Genomic DNA, 27,895 nt, shown 5'->3' on the forward strand with positions numbered 1-27,895 from the left:
AAAGGTAAAGCGGCAGTATTTCGTTGCCTATAGTAATTGTGTTGGTGTGTAGCGAGGCGGTGGTGGCGGTGACGGTGGTGATAGTGGTGAGGGTTCCCTGCTTGCCCTGGTTTGTGTTTAATCTACTCGTGTGTGTGTGTGTGTGTGTGTGTGTCCTTATCAGTCTTTCCGTCTCTCATTCTGTCTATGTCTGTCTCTCTGCGTTCCTGCCTACCTGTCTTTCAAGAACAAATATCTTAAACAGTTAAAGCGCAAGCGAAATAAAAAACGCTTCCTTATAGGCATATATAAAATCTTGTTAAACTCGTGTGACGTTTCGGGACAAACGTAATCCCATCCTCAGACAACAATGAAACACTTGTTTCAGTGTTGTCTGAGGATGGGATTACGTTTGTCCCGAAATCACGGTGCCATATCACTGATATACATGTAGAGAAAAATAGAAAAGAAAGAAAGAGAGAGAGAGAGAGAGAGAGAGAGAGAGAGAGTGTCACGAAGGATTCCAAACACATATATATTACATCAGTGAGATTTCTAGCTTTTGATATCTCTAGAGGCACAAAGGGAAACAAAATAGAAAGGAAAAAAAGGTAGATAGTGTTTACGTAATTCTTTATACTGTTGTTTAACTTAAGTGATAACATAATTTATTGACTTATTTTTTTCATTTTGTGTGTGTGTGTGTGTGTGTGTGTGTGTGTGTGTGTGTGTCATCTGTGAGTGTGAACAATCTCTAACAGCTCTCCTCGACACAGCACAAGGAACAGAAACAACAACAACAACAACAACAACATGGGTCTAAAGAAATTGTTCTCGAGAAGTAACAAGGTAAGAATCACATGATCAAAATACACGCTCCTTCTTTCACTCTAATTTACAATGATCTATCACTTCGATGTGTTAATTTCCTCAGGTCGATTCTCTCTCTCTCTCTCTCTCTCTCTCTCTCTCTCTCTCTTTTCGTTTTTCTTTTTTTTTTCCCAACCTCGCATGCCTTCAGATCTTTAATAGGTGCATCACTTATCTGTAACATGAAACCATTTTGATCCTTTGTTTGAAACTCTTTTACTATGAACATTTTAAAAGAACACTGACTTAGCTTTCTTCCTTTATTTCTCTTCTTTCCTTCCTTTCTCCCTTCTTCCTTTCCTTTTTTCCTTCCCCTTTTCAGGTTTTCCCTTCCTCTTTCTTTCTTTCTTTCTTTCTTCTTTTTTCCTTCTTTCATTCATTCCTTCCTCTATTCTTTCGTTTGTCTTCTAAACAGACAGAAAAAAGAAGTACTGAAAAGCGAATACAGTTTACATTTTAATTTGTTTCATTTTATTATTATGACACAGGCGGGGAAGGAGGGAAGGAGGAAATTAACGTGTATTAGTTCCCATGAATGTGAAAAAGGAAATCAGCAGTTCCCATGAGAATAGAGGAAAAAGGAAATTACAGTGTCTTCCTTTCTTCAATACGTTATTCTGTGAGGCAGCATTTTAAAGTGCTTATTAATACGGAACTCGTGTTTTCCTGCTTTGTCAAGGACACTGCGTAAGGAAAATCGAGTGGGAGGGGAGGAGGAGGAGGAGGAGGAGGAATACTTTACTTTAATCCTTTTGCTCATCTACTTAACTATCCATTTATCAACTTGCCTGTTTTTTTATTTTTTTTAACGTCTGAGGATATTGGTCAATTACCTATATATATATATATATATATATATATATATATATATATATATATATATATATATATATATATATATATATATATATATATATATATATATATATATTTATTTATTTATAAGTAACGATGGGAGCAGAAAGAAAGAGCGATAAAAAAAAAAAATAAAATAAAAACCCTCTCAACTTGTCGCTTCCAAAACTTTAAAGAAAGAAATGAAACCAAGAAAATAGTTATTTGTTTCGAAGGGAGTTCTATTGCTTCTCTTCTGTAATGTCTTTATTGCAATGCATAAATGCTTGAGTGGTGGCGAAGGCGTATCTGTCCAGGGAGAGAGTTCCTTTTTCTCTTTTTATGTAGGGAAGAGGGCCAGCCAAGGGCAAAAAAAGAGAAAAGATAAAAAAAGTGGCCCACTTGAGTGCTGGCTCTCTACAAAGAGGAAAAGCGTCAGCCAAAATTAGGGAACAAATGCCTTGATACCTCCCTCTGAAAAGAAGACAAATCGTAGAAAGTTAGAAATACAGATGCAGGGAGGGAGTTCCAGAGTTTACCAGTGAAAGGTATGAATGATTGAGAGTGTTGGTTAACTCTTGCGTTAGGAAGTTGGACAGAATAGGGATGAGAGGAAGAAGAAAGCCTTGTGCAGGGAGACCGCAGAAGGAGGGGAGGCATGCAGTTAGTAAGATCAGTAGAACAGTTAGCATGAAAATAGCGATAAAAGATAGAAAGAGATGCAACATTTCGGCGGTGAGAAAGAGGCTGAAGACAGTTAGTGAGAGGAGGGGAGTTAATGAGACAAAAAGCTTTTGATTCCACTCTATCTAGTAAAACTGTGTGACTGGAACCCTCCCCACCCCACCCGACCAAACATGCGAAGAGTACTCCATACAGGGCAGGATAAGGCAGCAGTTGGAGGGCCGAGAAAAACTGGCGGAGACGCCTCAGAACGCCTAACTTCATAGAAGCTGTTTTAGCAAGGGATGAGATGTGAAGTTTCCAGTTAAGGTTATGGGTAAAGGACAGACCGATCGATCGAGAATATTCAGTGTGGAAGGGGGAGACAGTTGAGTGTCATTGAAGAAGAGGGAATAGTTGTCTGGAAGGCTGTGTCGAGTTGATAGATGGAGAAACTGAGTCTTTGAGGCATTGAAAACTACTAGATTTTCTCTGTCCCAATCGGAAATCTTAGAAAGATCAGAAGTTATGCGTTCTGTGGCGTCCCTGTGTGATCTGTTGACTTTCTGAAGGGTTGGATGTCTCTGAAAAGACGTGGAAAGATGTAGGGTGGTATCAACAGCGTAGGAGTGGATAGGGCAAGAAGTTTGGTTAAGAAGGTCATTAATGAATAATAGAAAGAGAGTGTGTGACAGGACAGAACCCTGAGGAACACCACTATTAATAGATTTAGGAGAAGAATAGTGGTCGTCTACCACAGTAACAATAGAACGGTCAGAAAGGAAACTTGAAATAAGGTTGCAGAGAGAAGGATAGAAGCCGTAGGAGGGCAGTTTTGAAATCAAAGCTTTATGCCAGACTCTATCAAAAGTTTTGATATGTCTAACGCTAAAGAAAAAAATCTCTAAAAGAGGATGACCAAGACTCAGTAAGGAAAGCCAGAAGATCACCAGTAGAGCGTCCTTGACGGAAGCCATACTGGCGATCAGATAGAAGATTGTGAAGTGACATGTTTTGAGAATCTTCCCATTCAGGATAGATTCAAAAACTTTAGACAAGCAAGTGATTAAAACTATAGGACGGTAGTTTGAGGGATTAGAACGGTCATTCTTTTTATGAGCAGGCTGAATGTAGGCAAACTTCCAGCAAGAAGGAAAGGTAGAAGTCGATAGACAAAGTTGAAAGAGTTTGGCCAGGCAAGGTGCAAGCACGGAAGCACAGTTTTAGAGAACAATAAGCTTTCCGAGGGTTTAGGTCAGCGAGGGCATGGAAAACATCATTACGAAGAATTTTAATTGTAGACATGAAATAGTCAAAGAGAGGAGACGAAGGAGGAAACAAGCCCAGAATCATCCAAGATGGAGTTGTCAGCAATGGTTTGAGACAAGAGTTTTCAGCTTTAGAGACAAAAAAGATGGCAGTGGTGCCATCAGGATGAAATAAAGGAGGGAAAGATGAAGAAGTGAAGTTATTGGAGATGTTTTTGGCTAGATGCCAGAAGTCTTGTGGGGAGTTTGAGTTTGAGAGATTTTGACATTTTCTACTTATGAATGAGTGTTTGGCAAGTTGAAGAACAGACTTGGCATGATTCCGGGAGTGGAGAAAAACTCACATTTTCACATATATCTTTACTAGAACGAATATTTCCTCGCTAACATTGCAGCCTGTATTATGTAGATAAGGGAGAAAAAGGCTCGATTGACTCTTCCTTTTCACGAAATAGATGCTGATAGACAGTGGTTCAAGTCGGTTGGGATTCCCTCTCCTGCTAAATCTGAGTGTGGAAACCTGCATGTTGTAGTCACTGGGATCATAAAGAGTAAAGGCTTTTATATTTCTGCGAATAGACACTCATCTATAATTCATTCGGAGGAATATTTAGCAGATACTGTCCTATTACCGTCCTGTGTGTCTGCGCGTGAATTCTAATTTTGATTTTGTTTACCTATTTCAAATCTGTAACCAGTGACTACTTGAAAGCAGGTGGTGTTATGGCGCGCGGTGTTAAGCAGGAAGCCGTATATCAACAGCTGCACCAATATTAGGACGGGAAGGAGCGGAAGTGTTGTGCCGTTCCCTTGAAGGGTGCACTCATGACTCACTGTAAATATGGTCTGCATGTGATGTGTAGTGCCTGTGACATGACGAGGAGAGTAGACGTCAAAAGTCTTACTGAAGCGCATTGGTCCATAAGTGGTTGGGTGGGTGAGGATGCGTTCTGAAAATCTATTTGAGTACGTATACCGTCCTCTTTCTCCTATCTTTGATCCAGTCTTCCGGCTGCATACACACACACACACACACACACACACACACACACACACACACACACACACAGAGAGAGAGAGAGAGAGAGAGAGAGAGAGAGAGAGAGAGAGAGAGAGAGAGAGAGGGGAGGGGGGCATAGATTATCTCGTGTTATTGTGTCAGCCTGAATGGAGGGAGGAAAGTGCATTGGGCATGGGCGTATAGTACTTTTTTCCTCGTTTAACATTCCTAACTGTATACTCGTAATTGCCCTACATTTACTGCATCATGATCAAATTTAAAGACAATAAATCAACACACTTGCTTTGGTTTTCACAGTTTCCAGCATAGATATTAGGAACGCGTCACCTGGGCCTTCACTTCTCTCACCTTTACACCTCTCACCACCTTTTCAGAAGCAGCCAGTCACCTCAAGAACAGTGCTGGTGAATGGCCGACCGCCGGAGGAGATGTCGGAACAGCTGACGATGCCACACTACATAAATAACCAAATAAAATCTTCAAAGGTAAGGACTGGAGTGTGTGTGTGTGTGTGTGTGTGTGTGTGTGTGTGTGTGTGTGTGTGTGTGTGTGTGTGTGACATGGGCGGTGAGTAAAAAGACTTACGAATTCAACACAAGCGGCATATGACGTGACGAAGAGGGGGAACAAAGAAGAGAGATATTCTTATTCTGTGCTATTTGGTAATACTATTTGGCATTGATCTGGGAACTTGCATTTATATATCTGTTTATTTATTCTTTACTGTCCTTGGCCAATAATCCTCTTACATAACAAAAAAATGTTATACGAAAAGGAAGAATGACATGTAAAGGAGGAAAGCAGAATAGGTAGTTTGAAAAGGAAGGAAATCAAATGTGTAACAAAAAAGAAAGGAGGAAATGAAAGTGAATAACATGAAAAGTTGGCGCAGATTACTGATTCCTGCAAGAGAGAGAGAGAGAGAGAGAGAGAGAGAGAGAGAGAGAGAGAGAGAGAGACTTGTATCGAGTTGGAAATACTTCAGTTACTCAATAAAGAAAGAAGGAAAGAAGAAAATTCACACACAAACGCACACACACACACACACACACACACACACACACACACACACACACACACACACACAAAGGAAATGAAGAAGAGGAAGGAGGAGGAGGAGGAAGAGGGAGGCAACGTATATTTACCTCCTACACGTCACCACCATCACCATCATCAGCTTATCACTATTAACGTCATCGCACGAATTTAGGTTCTATCAATGTTCGCTGATAGTGTTTCACCATCTCTTATTCCATCGACTCATTCTGAACACTTATCTAATCTGGTAACAATGTGATTTATCTGTTCCTTTATCAACTCATAAGGATTTAGCCTTGTGCAGTAACACAGTGTAGGTGCTCTCTCTCTCTCTCTCTCTCTCTCTCTCTCTCTCTCTCACGCTGCGTTCTTCCATTCATTTTTCAAGTTCTCTATCAGTCACTGGGGCGAAGCGAGGCAGTGGGAGTGACAGCATTATCTGCGTCAGTAGCTTGAGTGTGATTGAGCGCACTCCGATAACATAACTTAGTGGTATGGTCATGCACGTCCTTTTATATCATGAATTAATTGGTGCCTTGCGTAAAATATCAGGAATAAGAGAAGGGTGTGCTGATTACGGAAATGCGTGGGTGACATTGTGTGTGTGTGTGTGTGTGTGTGTGTGTGTGTGTGTGTGTGTGTGTGTGAGTCACTGAAGTGGATTGATAAAAAGGTGTATAGTCGTAGCTATTATGTGTGGGTAAGGATGATTGTGCGGTTCAGCGTATGAATGTATGAATAAGGATGTGACTAAATACGTAAGATTCAAAATATTTATACCATGCAGAAGTTCATAGCCTTTTGTTCGCTGTCCTGAAATAGTGTTTTTGTAGTATATGTTTTCTTCATTCACAGTAAGAGAGAGAGAGAGAGAGAGAGAGAGAGAGAGAGAGAGAGAGAGAGAGAGAGAGAGAGAGAGAGAGAGAGGTGGGGAGAGGGGAATACAGTACATTTTATATATAGAAAATATAGACACACAGTATCCCGCTTCTCCATATTACTTCGAAACAAAATTTTGTTATTACTTGCAACATTTCAGATATGTAATTTTATATGCTTTTAGTTTATTTGTTTATTTATTCATTATGTTATAGTTTCATGAACGGTTGTTTGGCTTCCGATGGAAAGGAAATAAGAATTGTGTATACGCATTATTGCAAGAAATGCAACAGTATGCACAGAAGATGAGTTACGGAAGAAACACAACACTTAGTATTCATTTTCCTCCTTTTTTCTTTCTCTTTTTATCACCACAAATACAAGAATAAGACAAGGTTTCATCTAGCTTATTTACTCATCCATTCACTAACTGACTGACTCACTAATTTGCTTTCATTTTTTTTTTACATTTTTTTTCCTGAAGATTCTGTTCCATTTATTTTACTTTTTTTTTTCTTTTTATACAGACAGAAGATAATTTATTTACATGTTTAGTCAGTCAGTCACTCAGGCACTCATTCGCTCACATATGTTCTTTTTTAATTCTTTTCAGTACACTTGGTTCAATTTCATCCCGAAGAATCTGTTTGAGCAGTTCAGACGTATCGCGAATTTTTATTTCCTCATCGTTACTTTGATTCAGGTATGTCTTCGAAGCTACTCTCATCTGTCATTTAGATCTTAGTATTTCACCTCTAAAGTGAGTGTCAGAAAACACACGATGATGATGATAGTAGTTTCAATCCAGAGTCTTTCTTCAGAAAATTTATGTGGTAAAATATCCAAACATCGTACTTTGACATGTCTCGGGCTCCCATGAGAATGAGTATTCAAGACAACGGAGATAATTGGTCAGGTTATCATAAGTGTTTTACCAATGATGATACAGAGTCCTTGTAAACATCATTGAGGTCTCCAGTAATTTCTTCTCCTTAAGGCTGCTAAAAGAAGTCAAGGAAAGATATTAAAAGATTTCCTATGACGTTACAGAAAACTCTAACAAAAACCTTCTACTAAAATCTGTTGAAAATTAACGAAAGAGAATAGAAAGTCCAATAATATGCTGATACAAAATCCTCATTAAACTTCTTTAACAGAATTACGAAACCACCCACCCTTGAAAACCCCAGTAACTTCCACTAAAACCTGTTAAAACTAGTCGAGGAAAGACAGCGAGAGAAAGAGTTCCTGTGTTTTGTCCTGCAGCTATCGATAGAGAGTCCGGTGTCTCCTATGACGAGCATCCTGCCTCTCGTGTTTGTGGTGAGCGTGACGGCGGTGAAGCAAGCCTACGAGGACTGGCTGAGGCACCGCGAGGACAACAAGGTCAACAACGCCCCCGCCACGGTGCTCAGAGACGGAAAGGTCACGGTAAGCACACGAGAACATTGGCGATGGTGGTGATGGTGGTGGTAATATAGTCTAGTAGCACCGCCATCATCACCACCACCACCACCAGTAGTAGTAGCAGTAGCAGTAGCAGCAGCAGCAGCAGCAGCAGCAGCAGCAGCAGTAGTAGTAGTAGTAGTAGTAGTAGTAGTAGTAGTAGTAGTAGTAGTAGTAGTAGTAGTAGTAGTAGTAGTAATAGTAGTAGTAGTAGTAATATGAACAGTAGTAACAGAAGTAATAACAACACCAGCTGCAGAAATAATAGTAGTAACACTGACAATAACAACACCCACCACCACCATCACCATCACCACTATACCACTATCTTACGACCTGCAGGAAGTGAGGAACCAGGACATCGTGGTCGGGGACGTGGTCATGGTGTCTGACGAGGAGGGCTTCCCATGCGACCTGCTACTGCTGCTGTCATCCAATCCTGAGGCTAAGTGCGAGGTGACCACCGCCAACCTGGACGGCGAGACAAACCTGAAAGTGAGTCGTGCACCTGTGAGTGAGTGAGTGACTGACTGACTGACTGAGTGAGTGATTAATTGTCCGTCTGACTGATTGAATGACTGAATGACTGACTGTCTGACTGAATCATTCACTGGTTGAATGACTGAGTGAATGATTGAGTAACTGACTGATTCACTGACTGACTGACTGAGTTAGAGTGACTCATCTGAAATCATCAAGAGCAGAACGTGAGTGGAATGAGAAGGACGAGAGCGACTGACTAATTTGCACTGGAGAAAGAGGAGGAGGAAAGAAAGAGAAGGAAGAGAAAGGGATAACCAAATAGCAACTAGTCTGTAGGTCCTTGTATAGCTATTTAAAATGGAAAAAGGAATGTGATGGAGGAGGATAAAGGATAAAGAGAAGAAGAAGGACAAGTAAGAGGATGTACTAATAAACACCACTTCTGTACGAAAGCAACAAAGGAAAAATTCTAATCATGTTGCTCCTGTTCTTAATCTTTCTTCTTTCATCGTTAGACATTCGTGTGTCCCGGGGAGACGGAGCACCTGCACACCCCGGAGGACCTGTGGGACATGAGGGCGGTGGTGGAGTGCCAGGTGAGTGGGAGGAACCGTGTCTGAACGATCCTTGGGGCCCGTGTTGGTAGGAGTGATGTGTCCTATGCTTAGGTGGCAGGCGTGTGAGAGCGATGTTTTGAGACAGGAAGTGCTTTTGTTTTCCTGGTTGTCACTCTCCCTCCCTCCCTCTCTCTCTCTCTCTCTCTCTCTCTCTCTCTCTCTCTCTCTCTCTCTCTCTCTCTTTCTTACCGATAACCACACAACAATAGCTCCGCAATCTGAAATACTTATGAGTCACATCTCCACAACATTCATAAGACTGTAGTTGAAGTTTCACGGGTTTCTAAGAATATCTGTACGATTCTAGATTAACAATACTTCTATTTTATCAATAGGAGAAACACTCTTGAGAACCCGTTTGGTCTTCTCTGCAGCCTTTGGAAATAGTCATGGTGAGAGAAAGCAGTGTTTCTAAATACTGACTCGTGTGTCACCCTTCCCGCCAGCTGCCGCACGCCAACCTTTACGACTTCAAGGGCAGCCTAGAGGTGTACCGAGGTAATTGTCAGCCCGCTAAGACGCCGCTGGCCACCGACAACCTGCTACTGAGAGGCGCCCGGCTACGCAACACGGCCTGGGTGTACGGTGAGTGAGGGAATGAGGGCTGAGTAACTGACGGAGGGAGTGGATGACTAAGCCCACCTGTCCTTCTTCAGTCACTTTACCATCTTTATTTGCGAGAAAAAAGTGGCCTCATTGCCATGTTTACTTTTGTACGCGACTCTTTCCATCACTTCCCTTCGTGTTCCTTACTTATCATTTTTTCCCGTGTTCATATTGCGAAACATTTCTGCCCACACCTCCTCTACTTTCGAAAGATTTTAGTTGAAGTTGTATAAGTTTTGACTCCTTCAGTACCATGCCACTTTTCCATATTAATTCTGCTTACTATATGGCGATTTTCTACAGATATAGAAACTTAAGATGGGGGTCAAAATAGAAAAGACACTACTTATTAATCCTTTCACCTCCATAAACCCTTCCTAATGCAAATAAAATCGTCTAATTATATCCTAAAATCATGCTAAAAATGCGTCTCAGTATTGAAGGGGTTAAGGGTGTTTTTACGGTTCCAGTAACAAATTGATAACCTTTCTAAATTTCTAATAAGTTAAACACTCCTAAGGACCATGCTGTGGTATGGTATGGTTACGGGAGGCAGCAAGCAGTGACTCGTCCTTCAGTTTCTTGCATCCTATTTACATCTCGCGCTGGCTGCCCTCACTCTCACTGCGCCACTGATACACCTCCCCTATTACAGTAATTTTGCTAGACTTACACACACCCAGACTCTCTTTGTAAGCCCCAACACCCAACTAGATTAGTATTCTTTCTTTCCATCTCATTTACTTCCCTTAATTGTTTTGTTACATAGTCACTCCTCTAACACACACACACACACACACACACACACACACACACACACACACACACACACACACACACACACACACACACATTTGTATCTTTTCTGCTTCCTCCATCCCACACCTGTCTTATCTCTCCCATTGCACACATGCGTCTCTCTTCTCTGCAGGTGTGGCGGTGTATACAGGGAAGGAGACTAAAATGGCTTTGAATTTGAAGATGACCAGCGCTAAGTTTTCTACTGTTGAAAAGTAAGTTTTTATTTTACCATTAAGTATTTATCTGTGTGTGTGTGTGTGTGTGTGTGTGTGTGTGTGTGTGTGTGTGTGTGTGTGTGTGTGTGTGTGTGTGTTTCCATCTGTGAACCAAAATTTTATTCACATGTTATCTCTCTCTCTCTCTCTCTCTCTCTCTCTCTCTCTCTCTCTCTCTCTCTCTCTCTCTCTCTCTCTCTCTCTCTCTCTCTCTCTCTCTCTCTCCATTCCTTAAATCTCATTACCGCCATCACCACCACCTCTATTCCACCGTCATCGCCTTCTGCAGAACAATGAACTACTTCCTCGTGTTCTACCTGGTGTTGCTGGTGGTGGAGATTACAGCCAGCACTCTCATCAAGTACCTGGATCTACGATTACCCCTTCAGGAGTGAGTACACCTGAGCAATGCATACAGGGTAGTAAGAATAGAGAGAGGTATTAGAATAGCAAAGGTTGTCTGTTTATAAAATGAGCTTCACGTGTATTAAGAATATAATAAAAACTATGGGAAGAAGGTAGGCCTATACTTGGCAGACTGTGGGTAAAATATAGCATAAACACGTCTAATTATCATTCCTGTTAATGGATGTTTTTTTTTTTTTTTTCTTATATCTTGTACGTGCGTGTGTGTGTTGCAGAGGACATGTGGTACCTGCCCGTGAGTGTTGACATCGACGTGCCAGTGAAGGACATCGTACAAGACACCTTCTCCTTCTTGGTGATCTACAACTACGTCATTCCCATTTCACTCTACGTCACTCTCGGTACGTGCGTCACTCTCACCACGTCACACTACACACCACGTCATGCTGCGTCAGTCTTTACCTCACACAGTCTCCTTTCCCGACAGAGATGCAGAAGTTCCTCGGGGCGATGTTTCTGGAGTGGGACAACGAACTCAAGGGCGGCGAAGGCAACGAGAGGTGCAAGTGTAACACCTCCGATCTCAACGAGGAGCTGGGGCAGGTGAGAGAGAGAGAGAGAGAGAGAGAGAGAGAGAGAGAGAGAGAGAGAGAGGGGGAGGGTTAACTAAATAAACACTTGAATAAACAGAAAGAAAGAAATAATGGCGCGCATTTTCAGATTCTACAAGTCTATTGATATAAAATTGTAGTGATTAAAAATAATGGAAATAGTAATAGCAGTAGTAGTAGTAGTAGTAGTAGTAGTAGTAGTAGTAGTAGTAGTAGTAGTAGTAGTAGTAGTAGTAGTAGTAGTAAGGGTGTAAATAAAAGAGCTGCCTTATTTCAAGTTATGGCATTCAATAACTGACAGTTAGATTGATATACAACTAGATCCCGGTACAATTACACACACACACACACACACACACACACACACACACACACACACACACACACACACACACACACTATAAAGTAATGCACCTCCCCAAAGAAACTTTCACCTTATTGCAAATGCTACTTGGAATCTTATTATGCATGTCCTTTTTACCCTCGATTTATTACCGAACGCCATCGCTTCGCTCTGCAACTAAAATCAGCCAAACCTTATCGCCTCTTTTTGATCTCCTACAGTCACGTTATCTCCTTCAGATCAAGTATTTGTTCACGGACAAGACGGGGACACTGACGGAGAACACCATGTTCTTTCGCCAGTGTTCGGTAGATGGCGTAAAGTATGTCAGCACGGATGGAGAGATACAACAGTTGAACGAAGATAATAACAACAAGGAATTGGCTGTCTCTCCGTGGCCCGTAAGTGTGGTGGGGAAAGAAGCAGGAGATTAAAATGGATTACTTGGATGAGGAAGGGAAGATTGGAGATTTATATTTGTGATTGGGATGAGAAAGGAGTGATTGAAAATGATTTTATTTGCTTATTCATTTAATTACTTTTCTACTTTTTGTGATTGGAATTAAGAATGAAAGATTGGAGACGATTTTGGAGTGTGAAGTTCATTTTCTTGACTTAAATGTGTTATAAAGTATCAAACTCCCACCTTCTCTTTTCTTTTCTCCATGCTTCTTTCTTTCCTCCCTGTCTACTTCATGTTTTCTGTCTCCGTACAAATATTTCTTAGTCTTCCTTCACTCTCCCTTCCTTCCAGTACGTTATTGAATACTCGCTTTCCTTGCCTGTCTCTTGTTTACTTTTTTTGTTTTCATGTTCTGCTCCTCTATTCTAAGTTATCTCTTTTGTTTAATACTATTATAAAAACTTTGCCCTTTTCACACACAGACTGCACTAGAGGACTTCTTGGTAACCTTAGCCCTGTGCCACACTGTACAAGTCACCTCGAAGTCCAAGGCAAAAGGAGAGGTGACAGTGACATCTGGCGACACCATGTGTATGGTAGATCTCTCACACCGTTACCAAGCCTCTAGTCCTGACGAGAAGGCTCTGGTGGAGGCGTGTGCAAGGTGAGCGTCTCGTGGTATGGATCAAGGGCAGTGTTCTCAAGTATTTCGCTTTCTTTTTTCAGACTGCTTTTAACAGTCTTTAGTGCACGAAAGTTATTATTTTTTCCAGTGTGCTAAGTTTAATAGTGAGGATTGCTGATCATTAATGGAAAAATCAAATGACTATGAGATTCCCAACTATTCATCTTGAGAGATTTTTAAGGCATTATTTCTCCTGCATGCTGCTGCTTCTTTTTTTTTTTTTTGTCATCGTCGCAGTTGTTTCCCCTTTCCTTATCATTGTGTTGCTCGCATTGTTCACCTCTCTTCTGCTCAGCTTTGGCGTGGTGTTCGAGGGCCAGCATAAAGACACCCTAGTGCTCACCGTGCAGGGACACAACAGGAGGTACACTCGTCTGCAGGTCCTCGACTTTGACTCAGGTGAGTGCATTACTCTGGAAGGCGCCTGCGCACGCCTCCAACACGCCTCCCAGCCTTCCTGTGTTTATTATAGTGACTACTGACCTCCTTCACTGCCATCAGGTCTGTCGCCTCAGCTGCGCCCCTCTGTACCGCAGACCGCAAGTGCATGTCGGTTGTGGTACGCGAAGACTGGTCGGGGCGCCTGTGGCTACTGACCAAAGGCGCCGAGAGCAGCGTGCTGAGGCGCTGCCGAGTGCAGAGCGAAAAGGAGCAGCGACTCCATGACGCCACGGCGACCCACATCGACGACTACGCCCTGGTGAGAGAGAGAGAGAGAGAGAGAGAGAGAGAGAGAGAGAGAGAGAGAGAGAGATGTATTATTTTTGTTCTTCGTCTCACCACCTCCACATCCACAGGCCGGTCTCCGCACGCTGGCGGTGGGTCGCCGGGAACTCAGCGATCACCAGTACCAGCTGTTCGCCACACAGCTGTCTGAGGCACGGATGGTGAGTGTGTTGATGGACGCACGTCGCTCCATGACTTTTTTTCTTATATTGTGACCTATAGCGCCTGTAGATTTACTTGAAGAGAATAGGAAGCGCTTTTCAATTTCCACCCATTAGTGGTGCAGGAATTTTATTTAGTGATACCCATATTATGCCCATATCACCACCCAAGCGCATCTTTGGTGTAACCACCTAGAACCTGGATATCATGGTGACATGTAGGTAATAAACTACTCGACAAATGGCAAAGTATCAAGGCGGTATGTGGTATTCGAACCTACGCGTGAATGTTTGTCCGATGCCACGCTCACCACCGTATCCCACCTGCCGGATAAACACTGGCATCATTGAGTTGTACTACTCAGTTCTACCATCTACTGGCACTGGCGCAACACTGACAACAAACACTTTTATGAATAAACACAAACAGCACTGATAACCCAAGGAGCTATAATTCTATATGCTCCGGCAGATGATGGAGGGACGCGAGGAGGCGGTGAGGAAAGTGATGGATCAGATGGAGACCGAACTGACCTTGCTGGGAGCCACCGGAGTAGAGGATCTGCTTCAGGAGGGTGTTCAAGAAACACTGGAATCTCTGCGGGTGGCGGGCATCAAGGTGGGTCAGGGGAGGATGGGCACTACCTGGACAAAATAGAATATATGGCTGCCACGTGGAAAGGAAATGCTTGGGCTCACAAGGGTCATTAAGGCAGACATGTCAGTTTGTGGCCAATCCTTAGCTAGGGTTGAAGAAAAATCTCACCAAACAACTTCCATGGGTCAGGATCGAACTCGTACCATCATGGACACGAGAGCCAACCCCTTTACCACGGAGCGTGAATTTACCATGTAACGGTACGCGGTCCCCCATCGCAGGTGTGGGTGCTGACTGGCGACAAGGTGGAGACGGCGGTCAACATCGCCTACTCGTGCGGTCACTTCAAGAGGTTCATGACGGTGCTGTCTCTGACTGGCCTGCAGGACGTAGAGCACGCCGCCGCCAGGCTGCAGCAGTGCACGTGAGTCACGTAACTTTCACTTGATCCAGATCTTTCAGCGTAAGTCAGGTGGTTCGCTCCTCATGTAATTTTTAACAACTTAATAGTGAATTCTAGGATTTTGCATGATCTCGAGTTCACCTTCCTCCTCGTCAGCCAGGAGTCCCAAGCTGAGGGGAACTACGGGCTGGTGGTGGATGGCTCCTCCTTGCAGGTGCTTCTTGACAATCTCAAAGACGACTTCTACTCTGTGTGCTCCAGGTGCATTGCCGTCGTCTGCTGCAGGATGTCCCCCAAACAGAAGGCAGAGGTGCGTCTCCTTCCAGACCCAAGTTGCAGTATCTTAGTGCATGTAGGTGAACATTTCTCATGCTTATCTCACATTTATCTTTGTTGTGCCAGACCGTGCGGCTGGTGAAGAAGAGTAAAGAGAGGCCGGTATGTGCCGCCATCGGTGATGGTGCCAATGATGTGTCCATGATCCAGGAAGCTCACGTAGGGCTGGGTGAGTCACGTGCTTCTCCTCGTCCTCCGTAATGCACTGATCTGTTGCCTGTGGAAATTATGTAAATAACCTTTGTCTATGATACTGAGGCAATAATTATCCATTTGTTCTCTAAAAATAGGTTGCTTTTTCCAATCTCAGAAACAGTTCCTGAATCACGTTACCACTCTGAGACATATTTTCTTGTTGTAAATCTACCCCTTAAACCTGTACTGGCTAGAAATTGCAAAGACTTTTTCTTTTCTATCACCTTCTTTCTTGCAAATACTTATAGAGATTCCACATGTTACTGCTAGTGTTGCGATTTGTTACATATCGCAATGTTTTTTTTTTTTCGTTTTTTTTTCTAAAGGTTAATAGATCAACAGTGAAATTAAAGAGGTGAATTAACGTAAATCTAACCTAATCTAACCTACCATAGCCGTCTAATGAGAACTCATGTATTGATTCATTGGTATCCGCTGTATCTCGTGGCGCTGTAGGAGTGATGGGCAAGGAGGGACGCCAGGCGGTGAGATGCGCCGACTTCGCCTTCGCCCAGTTTCGATTTCTGAAGAAGCTGCTGTTGGTGCACGGCCACTGGTACTACGTGAGGGTGTCCACGCTGGTCCAGTACTCTTTCTACAAGAACGTCACCTTCATCACGCCGCAGCTCTTCTACGCCATCTGGAACGCCTTTTCAACGCAGGTGCGGGGAGTGAAGAAAAGCGGTGTGATGGTTACTGAGTTGTACGCAGTATTTGGCAGTCATCGCCTCTTTATCTGAGCGTCGGTAACTTGAGTGATGTGTGGGTGCTGTCTGACATATGCTCACCCACGACTACTGCATGGCTGATCCATTGCTGCTATTTACTGTACTATAGGAACACTTAGTGGTCTGTCTGTCTGTCTGTCTGACTGGTGGTCTGGCGGGTGCGTGGCTGGCATGTGCCTTCTATTCTGGTATGTTTAGTCTTAGCTGTTTGTTATTGAACATTATGCATGGCTCACCAATACTCTGAACTTTTCAGTATATAACTGTTCAAATTTGCTATCGTTTAACATCATAGATATGTTTTGCATGATTGTATCTCAACAATAACAGTATCTTTTATAGAGCAGGCCTGATACTTTGAACATCCTCACTGTGCAGAACCTCTCATTTTCCCATCCTCCCCATCGTGTGTTTCCCTTCAGAGTGTCTACGACAGCCTGGCGCTTACAATGTACAATATCACCTTCACCTCCCTGCCTGTCATCATCTACGGCATCTTCGACCAAAATATACCTGCCTACGTGCTTATGGAAAAGCCGCACCTGTATAAAAACAATGCCAACAATGCGGGGCTCGCCCCTCCGCGGTTTCTCAAGTGGACTCTTTTGGGTATGACGTCCTTCATAAGAGGTTTTTGTGTGTGCCTTGTTTATACCCCCATTTTTCTAACTGTGTCACCTTTCCGGTGTTTCTTTTCTACATGACTGTTAGAGTGTTTGATTTTCTAACGCAAGTATCTTAAGAATGCTTTGAAGTATTGTCTGCGTGTGTTCTTTTTTTCTCACTAACATAACACGTTTTCTGTCATGAGAAGCAATCTGAAATAATTGTCAGCTCCTCTTCTTGTATGCCACAAGTCTACATATCCTAGTTCGTTGTGACAGAGGTACTCATTGACACTTCATCCCGCTGAAGGGTTGTGGCACTGCTCCGTCATGTATTTTGGGCTGATGCTAACCTGCGCTGACGACACTTGTGGACTTCCTGGCGGACAGACCTCGGATTTATTTCTATTCGGCACAACTCTTGTCTCTATTTGCGTCATAGTCACGAATTTCAAGGTAATCAACATTACGTAATTACTGGAGGTGTTCGTGCATCACATCTCAAAAAAAATGTTTCGTGGATACACATTTCTATCACGAATCATCTGTCACGACATCTATTTAATGACTTTTAGATGGTTTTTCTCTAAATATTCACGAAGTGAACAGTGCCAATTTAGTCTTAGATTTGTCTAGGTACTGCCATAACATCCAGAAAATAAAGCTCTGTCTCTCCCTAGTTATGCTGGAAAGTAGAACACATTCTCCCAGCCTCCCAAATATATAACGTAAATCTTAACGTAAGTCATTAAACCGCTGGAAATTGATAGAATATTAACAATCACATACAAATAGATTCAAAATTAATTAATGCTTAATGCAGAGGACTTTAACAATTACAAACAAACGAACTCCAGTTACGTCATCCATAAAACCATTGAATTTTCTATAACTCAGCAAACCAGGCCAGTCCCAAGACAATCCCATTCTCAACAACAAAGTGCTCTACTCCATGACAGCCAATACACCTCCAACATCCCCTACATATCCCATTGCCTTTCTTTGCTGAGCCTTTCTTGTCTTTCAGCTGATTCTGGAGGTGCGCTACTTCACCCAAATATTCTTCTGGTCCATGGTCATCACGCTGGTGGGTTATGTCGCTTTGTCGCTGCTCTACCAAGGCTTCATCATGTGAGTATCGTGCATGCCCAGAGAGAGAGAGAGAGAGAGAGAGAGAGAGAGAGAGAGAGAGAGAGAGGTACTAATTCACCTTTACTCTTTTACTTGTTTCTCTCACCTTAACTTGATTTCTATATTCTTCTGTTTGTCTGCTAATCATCAACTAACTTTATTCCTGTCCAGTTATTTACTTTTATATTCACATATTTTAGTGACCCTACTGGAGATAATTTAGGGAAAACTTGTCGGTCATCCTTTTGAGAGATGGCATTATTTGTATGAAACAGTTAGTGTACTAACTCTTACTTGATAAATTAAATCAGTCTATCAATAAATTCTTTGATAGTTTGCGCATCACTACCGTGTTTTGTTCCTGTTACTTATAGTCACACCTTTCAAATGTATGAAATAAACTGAACTAATTCTTGCTCACTAAATTCAATCAATCAATCAATAATTTCTTTAACAGTCTGCGCATCACCACCCTATTTTGTTCGTGTTTTGATATTCACGCTCCATCTCACACGTGGCGTCACCAGCACTCTTTTTCTTCTCTATAGTGATTTCTTCGGAAACCAAGGCGTGTACTGGACCTACTACCGCATGTTCGAGAGCTGCTCCCTCATGCTGGCGTCCATCCTTCTCACCGTCACCTGCCTGCTGCCCGACGTGGTGGACCAGGTGATCCTTGCCTCCAGGGACGTGCGGGTCACCCAGGAGAGCCACAAGGTAAGATTCAGGGGGACTTAGTGGCACTGTCTTGTATAGCTGTTAGGAAAAGACACTGGTTGCGTTTTTTTTTTTTTCAATGCTTTTGTATTTTCAGTGTTTTTTGTATCGATATTACAAAAGTTTGATTCGTCAGAAGGAAATCTTATACACATCTTTCTATTTGTTACCGCATTTTCATTATTTATTTATCTTCTTAATTTACATTAATTGAAAGTGTCAAAGAATAATAAAAAATTACCTGCAACCAGTTACTATTGATATTCTGCGTAAGTATTGTATGTAATTCCTGCACTGTTTTAATTGGGACTGTAGCTGTTGTAGTCACACGTAGTATGTCTCATGTTTTTAAAGAAATGTTACTAACAACACTAACTGTACTGAAAGGAAGCATAACATAATATGATTAACTTTTTTCCATTAGAAACTACAAGCCGTGATACCCAAATCATACGTCGGAATCTCCAACGACGCTTTTGTGTACGATGAAGGAAGAAGTGCGTGGGAGGTGACGCGGGTGAGCAACACGCCCAACTCCCACCGCACACACACAGCATTAGCCACCGCTCCCAACGACTCTACTGCTGCCCACAGCCCCGCCATGCAGCAGCTCACCATTGAAAATTTACAGAAACTGGACAATAAAACAATGACATTTGGCGAGACTGTCAACTTGGATACGATCATGGAGGAGAGCAGCATATGGTCTCAGGAAAGTGTTGTGATCTGACATCAGCGTCTCAGGCGGAGCGGAATCTAGTCAACGGCTGTGCCCGCTAAAGGAGTTGTTACAGTGCAAAGACGTGTCGGAATAGAAACATTATCTATATTCTCTTCATATCAGACTGTGAGGACGTTCCGATGACCTACTGTGATCGTGGCTGGGATACCTAGTCCTTCCCCTGATCTGAGCAATTTTAAGGTCGTGACTCGTCAGCTGCATGTGGCTTGTCGAAAGATCAGCTCAGACAGTGAATAATAAAATATGTTCCCTCCGCCACAGCATGAAGAAATTCATTCTTTCTGAGAACTGTCGCCAAGATAGGAGGGCATCAGAAAAGAGAGAAATGTTACTTGCTTAATTTTACTTGCAAGGTACAGTACAAATACAGTCCCGTCCCAGCCAGCACTGCAGCATACATGACAACACACCACCTCCCCCTCCCTCAGGAATGGAGAAGAAAGACGGTTGGGGGGAAATAACATCTTCATCACACACACACACACACACACACACACACACACACACACACACACTTAAGAGGTGATATATCTTTACTGGTGCTACGTACAGTTTCATTCATGTGCAGTTTCACTCATAATTAACACACACGTTCGTTCGTTCGTTGGTTTTAGTTCCGGTATCCATCACACGTGATTGTTTATATTCTTCACTGATGACAGTTCCTAAAAGTCAGTAATCTCCAGCATAACATTTATTTCTATCCTGAATGAAGTGTGCAAAGGAAGCAATTGTGAGATGGCGTGAAGCTACTAGAGCTCCGTGACGGCCATCCCGCTCTCGGTACTGTTTCGCTGGCTGGCTTTAGCTGCCGGATCCTCGCACGCTAGAGATCCGAACAGCTCATTGTCGTGTGCTTCTGTGCTTCTGAAACTCCTCTCCTTCCTCTTCTCCTTTCTTTTTCTCTTTCTTTTCTGTAAAACAATGATTATTTATTTATTTTTCATCTGAGTGAGCCGTGATGTGAAAAAAAGAAATTGAAGTATTTGTGTTTGTATTAATTCATTCCTTAAGTGTGTGTGTGTGTGTGTGTGTGTGTGTGTGTGTGTGTGTGTGTGTGTGTGTGTGTGTGTTATCCCTGCTACCCTCTCTCTCTCCCTCCCTTTCTCTCACCTCCGTCATCAGTTTCATCTCTGGGTCGGTGGAGTATCTGTAGGTCTTCTCGAGCAGGTCAGGCATAAGGCAGGTCACTCCCAGCAAGAGGCACGTCAGATTGAGGGAGAGACTCTCGTACAGACGGTAGTACACGAAGTAGATTCCGTAGGTCACAAATGGCGTGCTGATGAGGAGGGTTATGGGATCATATATTTGTGCTCTCTCTCTCTCTCTCTCTCTCTCTCTCTCTCTCTCTCTCTCTCTCTCTCTCCCTATCTCTTGAGTAAAAAAGTAAGTGTATTTGTGAAATCGGACAATGGTGAAGGATAAAATAAAAAAAAAAGAAGACTAACGGCTTGTACTTACACAGGGAGTCCTGAGTAGATGACATAGAAGAGAGCGTAACCAAGGGCAGTGACGAGCATGGCCAAGACGAGCATCAAATTCCAGTGGTTGGCCTCAAGGAAGATCTGTGGTTAATAAATAGAAGTAGTCCGTGTTTGAATAATGTGAGAGCAATGGCAGAATAAAACACTCGGTAGGAAGCAGCATAGGAATGGACAGTGAATCTGAAATATATGTGCAAGGAACGCCAGCAAGGTATTAAACATTGCATCGTCACCATAACTGTAATTGTTATATAAAATGGAAGAAATAAGAACTTTCATACTGAGGTTCGAAGCAGTATTGAATTCTTGAGACAGTAAACATTGGCTGGCTGGGTTATCAGGAGTGATTCTCCTGCCCCTCTCTCTCTCTCTCTCTCTCTCTCTCTCTCCCTGACCTTGAAGTTCACGACGAAGGTGCACAGCGTCCCCAGCGCCATCCCAAACAAGTACAAGTCAGGGGTCTGTCCGTCAGGAAGGCCGCAGGTGTCGTCTTGGCAGGACAGCATCAGCCCAAAGTACATGACCACCGCGTGCCACAGTCCTGCGCCGGAACCAGACGGGTGATTACTCTTCGCTTTGAACTGGTGTGTGTGCACCAAGTGTTTGTCTAGGACGCTGAGATTTTCCCGTCATTTCCAGTTACACGTCAGAAGAAAATGACTTGAAAACGTAGCTAAGCAAATATTTATGCAGTTTCTCCTTATTTGAAAAACGTTTTCTTCCTCAGCTTCTTATTTCGTACAATTTCTTTCATAACATCCATTTTCTCTTTTATGACGAGTTCACAATGAGGAAAATAATACTTTCTCTTAGCGTCATGAAGCAATCCTGACAAGCCTGACTTCATGTATATAGACTGTTAAGAAATATGCTTGTCTGCCTCATCAAAATAAGTAAATGAAAAGAAAAGAAAAATTAATGAAAAAAAGTAAAACTAAGGTCATTATTCTGGAACATTTCAAATAGGTTTAGTTGAAGTTACACGGGTTTTAAGGATGTTTTCATGATTCTAGTGACATATCTACAACGTTATTTATTGACAATTGAAAATAGTAAGAGAGGGCAAAATGTTTCTGAATACACATCTAAGATACTAAACATCATTATCACCACACCCGCACTCCTTTCTTCGCTTTTTCCTCACCGAACAGATTCCATTTTAAGAACACCTTCCAAGAGAGCAGAGCGTTGCGTGTGAGGCGCTGGTAGAGGTGCGGCCGCGAAAGGAGAAAGTCAGCTGGAATATCCTGCTCAAAAAGTCCATAAACCAACGTGGGGAGCGTCGTGCATGTAATGTTGAACATCGTCAGGATGAAACCTTCGTAGACACTCTGTTTCGGGAGGAAGACGTGGATTAAAGACGGTGGGATCCAGCAGGGAAGATCTAGAGGAGTAATGAAGACTGGATCAGGGGATTTTGATAAGGAGGGAGAAAATCATGACAGTGACTAGAATGTGGAGAGATGGCTTTGGTGAAGGAAGGATGTTGAATAACTAAAAAGAAAGCGGAGGAACTGGAAACACGGTGAATGACTGCACAAAAATGAAGGCAGAAATGATGGCGATGTGCATGGATGAGAGGAATTAGCGTTTTAGAAGACTTTTCTTATGTTGAATGGGGGAGATGAATATGGCATGCACACACTCACGCTCTCTTCACGCACCTGTGTTGAGTAAGCACTCCATGCCGAGTAAAACACCATGGGAGTATTGAAGGCAATGTTCTTGTAGAAGGAGGAGTTGACGAAGTTGGCCATTCTGACATAGTTCCAGTGGCCGTGCACGAAGAGAACCTTCTGCAGGAACTTAAACTTCGCGAGACCAACATCTGAACACCGCACTGCCTGCCGCCCTTCCCTCCCCATCACGCCTGCAAAGTAGGAGGACGCTTCAGAAGAGAGAGAGAGAGAGAGAGAGAGAGAGAGAGAGAGAGAGAGAGAGAGAGAGAGAGAGACATACCTATTCCTAAGTGAGCTTCTTGGATCATGGACACGTCATTAGCTCCGTCACCCACAGCAGCGCACCGCGGGGAGTCTTTCGAGTTCTTGACCAGCTTCACCGTCTTTTGTTATCACCACCACCATCACCACCATCATCACCACCACCACCACCAAAGAAAATAAGTGTAATTAATTTGAAAATATATATGTAATTGTTGATGTTTATTCATTATCAGTATGCGAAGCTAATTGATAATATCCCCCTTATGATTACGAACTGTTCCAAAGAATTTTATTCAATTATTCATGATTTTGAAAATGTTCATATTCCTACTTCTATTTTCGTAATTTTGCTGTATATGTGACATTTCAGAGCTTTACCATTACATAGAAAAATATTTTCTACTTGTCTTCCTGTTCTTTTTATATAAAGTTACAATAATTTATTCATTAATTCAATCTCCTTTCGCTGCCGCTTCAGAAATACACTCATCAAACCAAGAAGCACAACAGCGCCGCCTGTTCCTCACCTCTGCCTTCTGGTGTGGGGACATCCTGCAGCACACCACTGCCTGGCACACGCGGCACAGCTCGTAAAAGTCCTCTGCCATGACGCGGAGAAGGATGACCAGCGATATTCCGTCCACCACCAGGCCATAGGACCCCTCGCCGCGAGCCTCTTCCCTGAGCAAGAGAGAGTTGGATGATGGATGGGAGAAGGAGAGGGTGAAACATTTAATTCCTTGAAGGTTGTAAGGAGTATTTTCGATGGATAACAAGAGAAGGGAGCAAATTTTTGAAGGAGGAAGGGAAGGATGGAAGAAGCAATCAGAGGTATTAAAGTAAGACGGGAGAAAAATATTGCAGAAAAGTTAAGGAGTCAGAAATATTTATACAGAAAGGTGGGTCAGGTATTATTTGTCTTTTATCACTCCTCTAGGAACGTTCCTACCCTGATATGATTAAATAGACCTTGAGTTACCATCACGTGACTCACATGCACTGCTGCAGCCTGGCGGCGGCGTGCTCTACCTCCTGCAGGCCAGTCAGAGACAGCACCGTCATGAACTTCTTGAAGTGACCGCACGAGTATGCGATGTTGACCGCCGTCTCCACCTTGTCGCCAGTCAGCACCCACACCTGCGATGGGGATCACGGCGTCAATGTGTTTACTGTGCACCGAGTCCTATGCTTCCCCTGTACCTCTGTTTTCCAGCCTCTCTACTCTCATGCAAGAACTGTTTCCACTAACAGCCCCGCTCCTCCCCCCACTGACCTACCTTGATATCCGCCACCCGCAGAGACTCAAGGGTTTCCTGGACTCCCTCCTGAAGCAGATCTTCTACCCCGGTGGCTCCCAGCAAGGTCAGCTCCGCCTCCATCTGACTCTTTACCTTCTTAACCGCCTCTTCGCGTCCTTCCATCATCTGCAGGAGAAGCGCTGCCTGAGTTATCGAGTTCTTCGCGTCTACCGTGTTGTCTGTTTCTGTACACTATTTGCACCACCGATGATCCTGGTGATAAGGTCTTAGGGATCACTCTCAATTTCCATCAGACAGTTATAGCAGCATTCACCTTCAGCAATCAACGAGATCATGGGCGGCCAGTCCACTAACCATTCGTGCCTGGAACAGCTGGGTGGCAAAAAGCTGGTACTGCTGATCGCTGATTTCCCGGCGACCCACCGCCAGCGTGCGGAGACCCAGCTGTTGGCAAGGTAGAGCATAAAATTTTATTATAATCTCTCTCTCTCTCTCTCTCTCTCTCTCTCTCTCTCTCTCTCTCTCTCTCTCTCACCAGGGCGTAGTCGTCGATGTGGGTCGCCGTGGCGTCATGGAGTCGCTGCTCCTTTTCGCTCTGCACTCGGCAGCGCCTCAGCACACTGCTCTCGGCGCCTTTGGTCAGCAACCACAGGCGCCCCGACCAGTCTTCGCGTACCACAACCGACATGCACTTGCGGTCTGCGGTACAGAGGGGCGCGGCTGAGGCGACAGACCTGATGGCAGTGAAGGAGGTCAGTAGTCACTATAATAAACACAGGAAGGCTGGGAGGCGTGGTGATGGCGTGCGCAGGCGCCTTCCAGAGTAATGCACTCACCTGAGTCAAAGTCGAGGACCTGCAGGCAAGTGTACGTCCTGACCTTGCCACATACCTCCACTGTAACCTTGTCATCCCGCCGTCCCAGGAAGATAACGCCATACCTGACACCGATCGAGGGCTATGAAATTAGTTACGAGATGGGAAGACTGTGCAGGGACAGGATAATTAAGGCCGAGTACTATTGATTTAGGATCTGGTGATCACCTGCGGCCTGACAAGTTTTCCTCAGTTCTGACAAAGGTTTAATCTCAAGCGATAGTCTCTTACGGCAAGTCTACTCCACCTTTAAATGAATATCTCAGTTAATATCATCTCAGATGCTCACGAAAAGACTCAAGACGTGAACAGTGCATGGCGAATACGGAGAGAGAGAGAGAGAGAGAGAGAGCAGTATGTGTCACTATCTCTCAGCCTCCACCACTCACCTAGCACACGCCTCAACCAACGCCTTCTCATCAGTGCTGGAGGCGTGGTATTCAGGCTTCACATTCTGGCCCTCTGGCCATTTTTCTGCCTCGGCTTCGTTTTGCCTTCCTTCACCGGCTGGGAAGGCGACCTGCACTGTGTGGCACAATGCAAGCGTTTCCAGGAACGTCACCACTTCCTCCTGACGCAGTAAGAATACGAATCAGGGTGGCATGAATGAGGCAAGAGACAAACAATTGTATAGGCTACGTTTGTTGCAAGTCTATGTAGTTGAGTACAATCAGTTTTCCTTTTCTGTTATTTGTGAAGGTTGCTACGATTTTCCTGTCTGTTAATTTAATGAGCTACTCTCAATACTAGTCGTGTATCCGCACAAATCAGTTCTTTTCATCACGGAGACAAAGGAAATATTATCAACAGTAACAAGAATAACGACAAATACAGCAGAAATAACAACAATAACAACACACGTATTGGTTAACGAAAGACTCATAGATAGACACCATACAAGAATGTGAGCAATAAATCAAACCAAAACACTGGGAACCGTTATAAAGAGCTGGACAAGGTTTGCGAAGCATTGGAGTCCAAGCGACCTAAACAAGAAGCGTACATCTCGTGGTGTTGAGGTGATGTGTTACATTTCGTGGTGCCTTTAGCTTATCATGGTTCAGCCAGCGGATAGCGTATCAGTAAGTATACACACACATATACAATAGTAGTTTAGAGTAAGTATCGTGTGGCAGAGGATACTTTCTGGGTCTCGTGGAAAAGTGGGGCTGGCTGCACTCTTTACTTCTTTGTGTTTGTCTTTCTACTTAAATTTACTGCGGGATGGAGGGCGGCCAGAGTGTTTACGTCTTAATTGTCACTACCAGGCATTAAAGCGTGTGTGGCACCATTAGCCTGACCTAAGGGACAGTATTTGTCTTCTGCTCGGCCCTCTCGTCAGTGCTCAGCCTGCATGCAGGTGGATGCTGGCTTATTCGGACCGTGGCTAGTTGGTTCACACCTCGGCTAATTCAGATTCAGAATTGAACAATATCTTTGATTGATTCGGAGTCTTGTTTTGAATGATTGGGACTTAGATTTTTTCCTTTGATGTATCACTGGTAAATATTAAGACGAGGCACGCCGCTCTATATATTAATCTTTTCGGCTCTTAACCAACAAACTATGGGAAGCGGCGTGCCTCGTCTTAATATAATATTAACCATGTCACACTCAAACAGATCAGTGAATGTAAACGATGAAGTAATGTGGGTACTGCGCATTCTGCCGTCAAAACATATGGACTTGCGGGAAAAGAAATATCAAATATATTAATGTATAACACTTATCTTCAGGCATTATAAGGCGCTTTATATATAGCACCTTAGTGGCAAGAAAAGGAGGAGGAGGAGGAGGAAGGGAGGGGGCGAGGAAGACCTGGAAGGGTGAGAGAGTGTAGGCCTTATCTGTCTCTGATAGTGAGGAGAAAAGGGAGAAAATAGGTGTGTGTGTGTGTGTGTGTGTGTGTGTGTGTGTGTGTGTGTGTGTGTGTGTGTGAGATCGGAAAAAATTACTTGCCGAAGCCGAACAGTGAAGCTTAATAAATACCATATAGAATCTGTACAATTTATCTGAGCTTCATTCCTTGAATAACGAAATACCACGTAGAACCCACCGATAGGCTTGCGAGAACCTTCCCAGCAGCGTATCCGTCGTTAGTGCTGGCCTCGTACAGCCTCCCGTCGGCGTCCACGTAATCCTTGCCGCCCACAGAACACCGCCGAAAGCTCATGATGTTCTCCGTCAGTGTCCCCGTCTTGTCTGAGAATAGGAACTCCACCTGTGTATGTAGAGGAAGGCAGGGTTTAGCTGTGTTGTTTTTAGCATTCTTTTTTTTCCATTGACGAATTTCTCTCTCTCTCTCTCTCTCTCTCTCTCTCTCTCTCTCTCTCTCTCTCTCTTCCTTGTTCTCTTGTCTTCAGCAGCCTCATTCTGTCACCTGCCCTCTTCTTTCCCCGTCATATTCCCTTCCTTTACCTCATCAGTCTCCCTCCCCACGTCCCACTCACCTGTTTCTGCACGTCACTGAGCCACACCCACCACCTGGCCACTTTCCCTCTCCTGTTTCCTCCCTTCCTCTCCTAGACTCGTGTAAATACAAGTCCTACATCTTCATTCTCGCCTCTTCCTATCAAACCACTCATGATTATTTAAGATTATACACGTCATAGTTAGAATACGTGTTTTAGATAGCCGTATTTTAATAATTTTTGACCAGTAATGTTTGTTGTTGAATCTGGAAATGCTTGTTTTAGCGGAGAATGGGAAATTCATACAGATTCCGTACTACGACAGGTCAGAAAGACAGGAATGCAAGAGTTGCTTACTAAACAGCACTATGGAAAGCTGCATGCACGAGGGTATTTGCAGCATCTGTAAAACACCTCTAAGTTTTCCTCTTTAGTTTCTGGATAACGAAAACC

At 43.5% G+C, this 27,895-nt stretch overlaps 2 protein-coding genes across 2 annotated transcripts in view; one reads left to right on the forward strand and one right to left on the reverse strand.

Moving 5' to 3' along the window:
* LOC123518720 (phospholipid-transporting ATPase IF-like) lies at positions 1 to 19,821 on the forward strand. Its single transcript, XM_045279720.1, has 28 exons — positions 1 to 109; positions 756 to 828; positions 5,010 to 5,120; positions 7,166 to 7,255; positions 7,819 to 7,983; positions 8,341 to 8,493; positions 8,997 to 9,077; positions 9,545 to 9,683; positions 10,636 to 10,717; positions 11,010 to 11,111; positions 11,258 to 11,264; positions 11,364 to 11,487; positions 11,574 to 11,689; positions 12,280 to 12,441; positions 12,926 to 13,107; positions 13,424 to 13,527; positions 13,665 to 13,828; positions 13,926 to 14,015; positions 14,488 to 14,634; positions 14,895 to 15,037; positions 15,173 to 15,326; positions 15,419 to 15,521; positions 16,004 to 16,209; positions 16,698 to 16,884; positions 17,191 to 17,336; positions 17,908 to 18,011; positions 18,560 to 18,728; positions 19,153 to 19,821. Exons 2-28 carry the CDS (start codon positions 793 to 795, stop codon positions 19,456 to 19,458), a joined length of 3,573 nt encoding a protein of 1,190 aa, XP_045135655.1. The 5' UTR covers positions 1 to 109; positions 756 to 792; the 3' UTR covers positions 19,459 to 19,821.
* The window catches only part of LOC123518722 (phospholipid-transporting ATPase IF-like), a 19,525-nt gene continuing 11,428 nt past the window's right edge, over positions 19,799 to 27,895 (reverse strand). The window contains exons 12-26 of the mRNA XM_045279721.1: positions 27,088 to 27,252; positions 25,421 to 25,602; positions 24,993 to 25,096; positions 24,692 to 24,855; positions 24,511 to 24,600; positions 24,175 to 24,321; positions 23,892 to 24,034; positions 23,425 to 23,578; positions 22,914 to 23,016; positions 22,619 to 22,824; positions 22,099 to 22,285; positions 21,350 to 21,495; positions 20,932 to 21,035; positions 20,584 to 20,749; positions 19,799 to 20,384 (exon numbers count right to left, since the gene is read on the reverse strand). Coding sequence (XP_045135656.1) covers positions 20,223 to 20,384; positions 20,584 to 20,749; positions 20,932 to 21,035; positions 21,350 to 21,495; positions 22,099 to 22,285; positions 22,619 to 22,824; positions 22,914 to 23,016; positions 23,425 to 23,578; positions 23,892 to 24,034; positions 24,175 to 24,321; positions 24,511 to 24,600; positions 24,692 to 24,855; positions 24,993 to 25,096; positions 25,421 to 25,602; positions 27,088 to 27,252 — 2,223 coding nt within the window. The 3' untranslated portion in view covers positions 19,799 to 20,222. The remainder of the gene's footprint in view (positions 20,385 to 20,583; positions 20,750 to 20,931; positions 21,036 to 21,349; positions 21,496 to 22,098; positions 22,286 to 22,618; positions 22,825 to 22,913; positions 23,017 to 23,424; positions 23,579 to 23,891; positions 24,035 to 24,174; positions 24,322 to 24,510; positions 24,601 to 24,691; positions 24,856 to 24,992; positions 25,097 to 25,420; positions 25,603 to 27,087; positions 27,253 to 27,895) is intronic.

Source organism: Portunus trituberculatus, chromosome 44, assembly GCF_017591435.1.
Source record: "Portunus trituberculatus isolate SZX2019 chromosome 44, ASM1759143v1, whole genome shotgun sequence".
NCBI lineage: Eukaryota > Metazoa > Arthropoda > Malacostraca > Decapoda > Portunidae > Portunus > Portunus trituberculatus.

What these genes read in the sequence shown, in the direction of transcription:
- LOC123518720 (XM_045279720.1), top strand. Translation starts at nt 793, where the DNA reads ATGGGTCTAAAGAAATTGTTCTCGAGAAGTAACAAG. An exon ending in GGTCCTCGACTTTGACTCAG is followed by an intron (nt 13,528 to 13,664) that starts GTGAGTGCATTA and finishes TCTGTACCGCAG; the next exon opens with ACCGCAAGTGCATGTCGGTT. An exon ending in CTCTACCAAGGCTTCATCAT is followed by an intron (nt 18,012 to 18,559) that starts GTGAGTATCGTG and finishes TCTTCTCTATAG; the next exon opens with TGATTTCTTCGGAAACCAAG.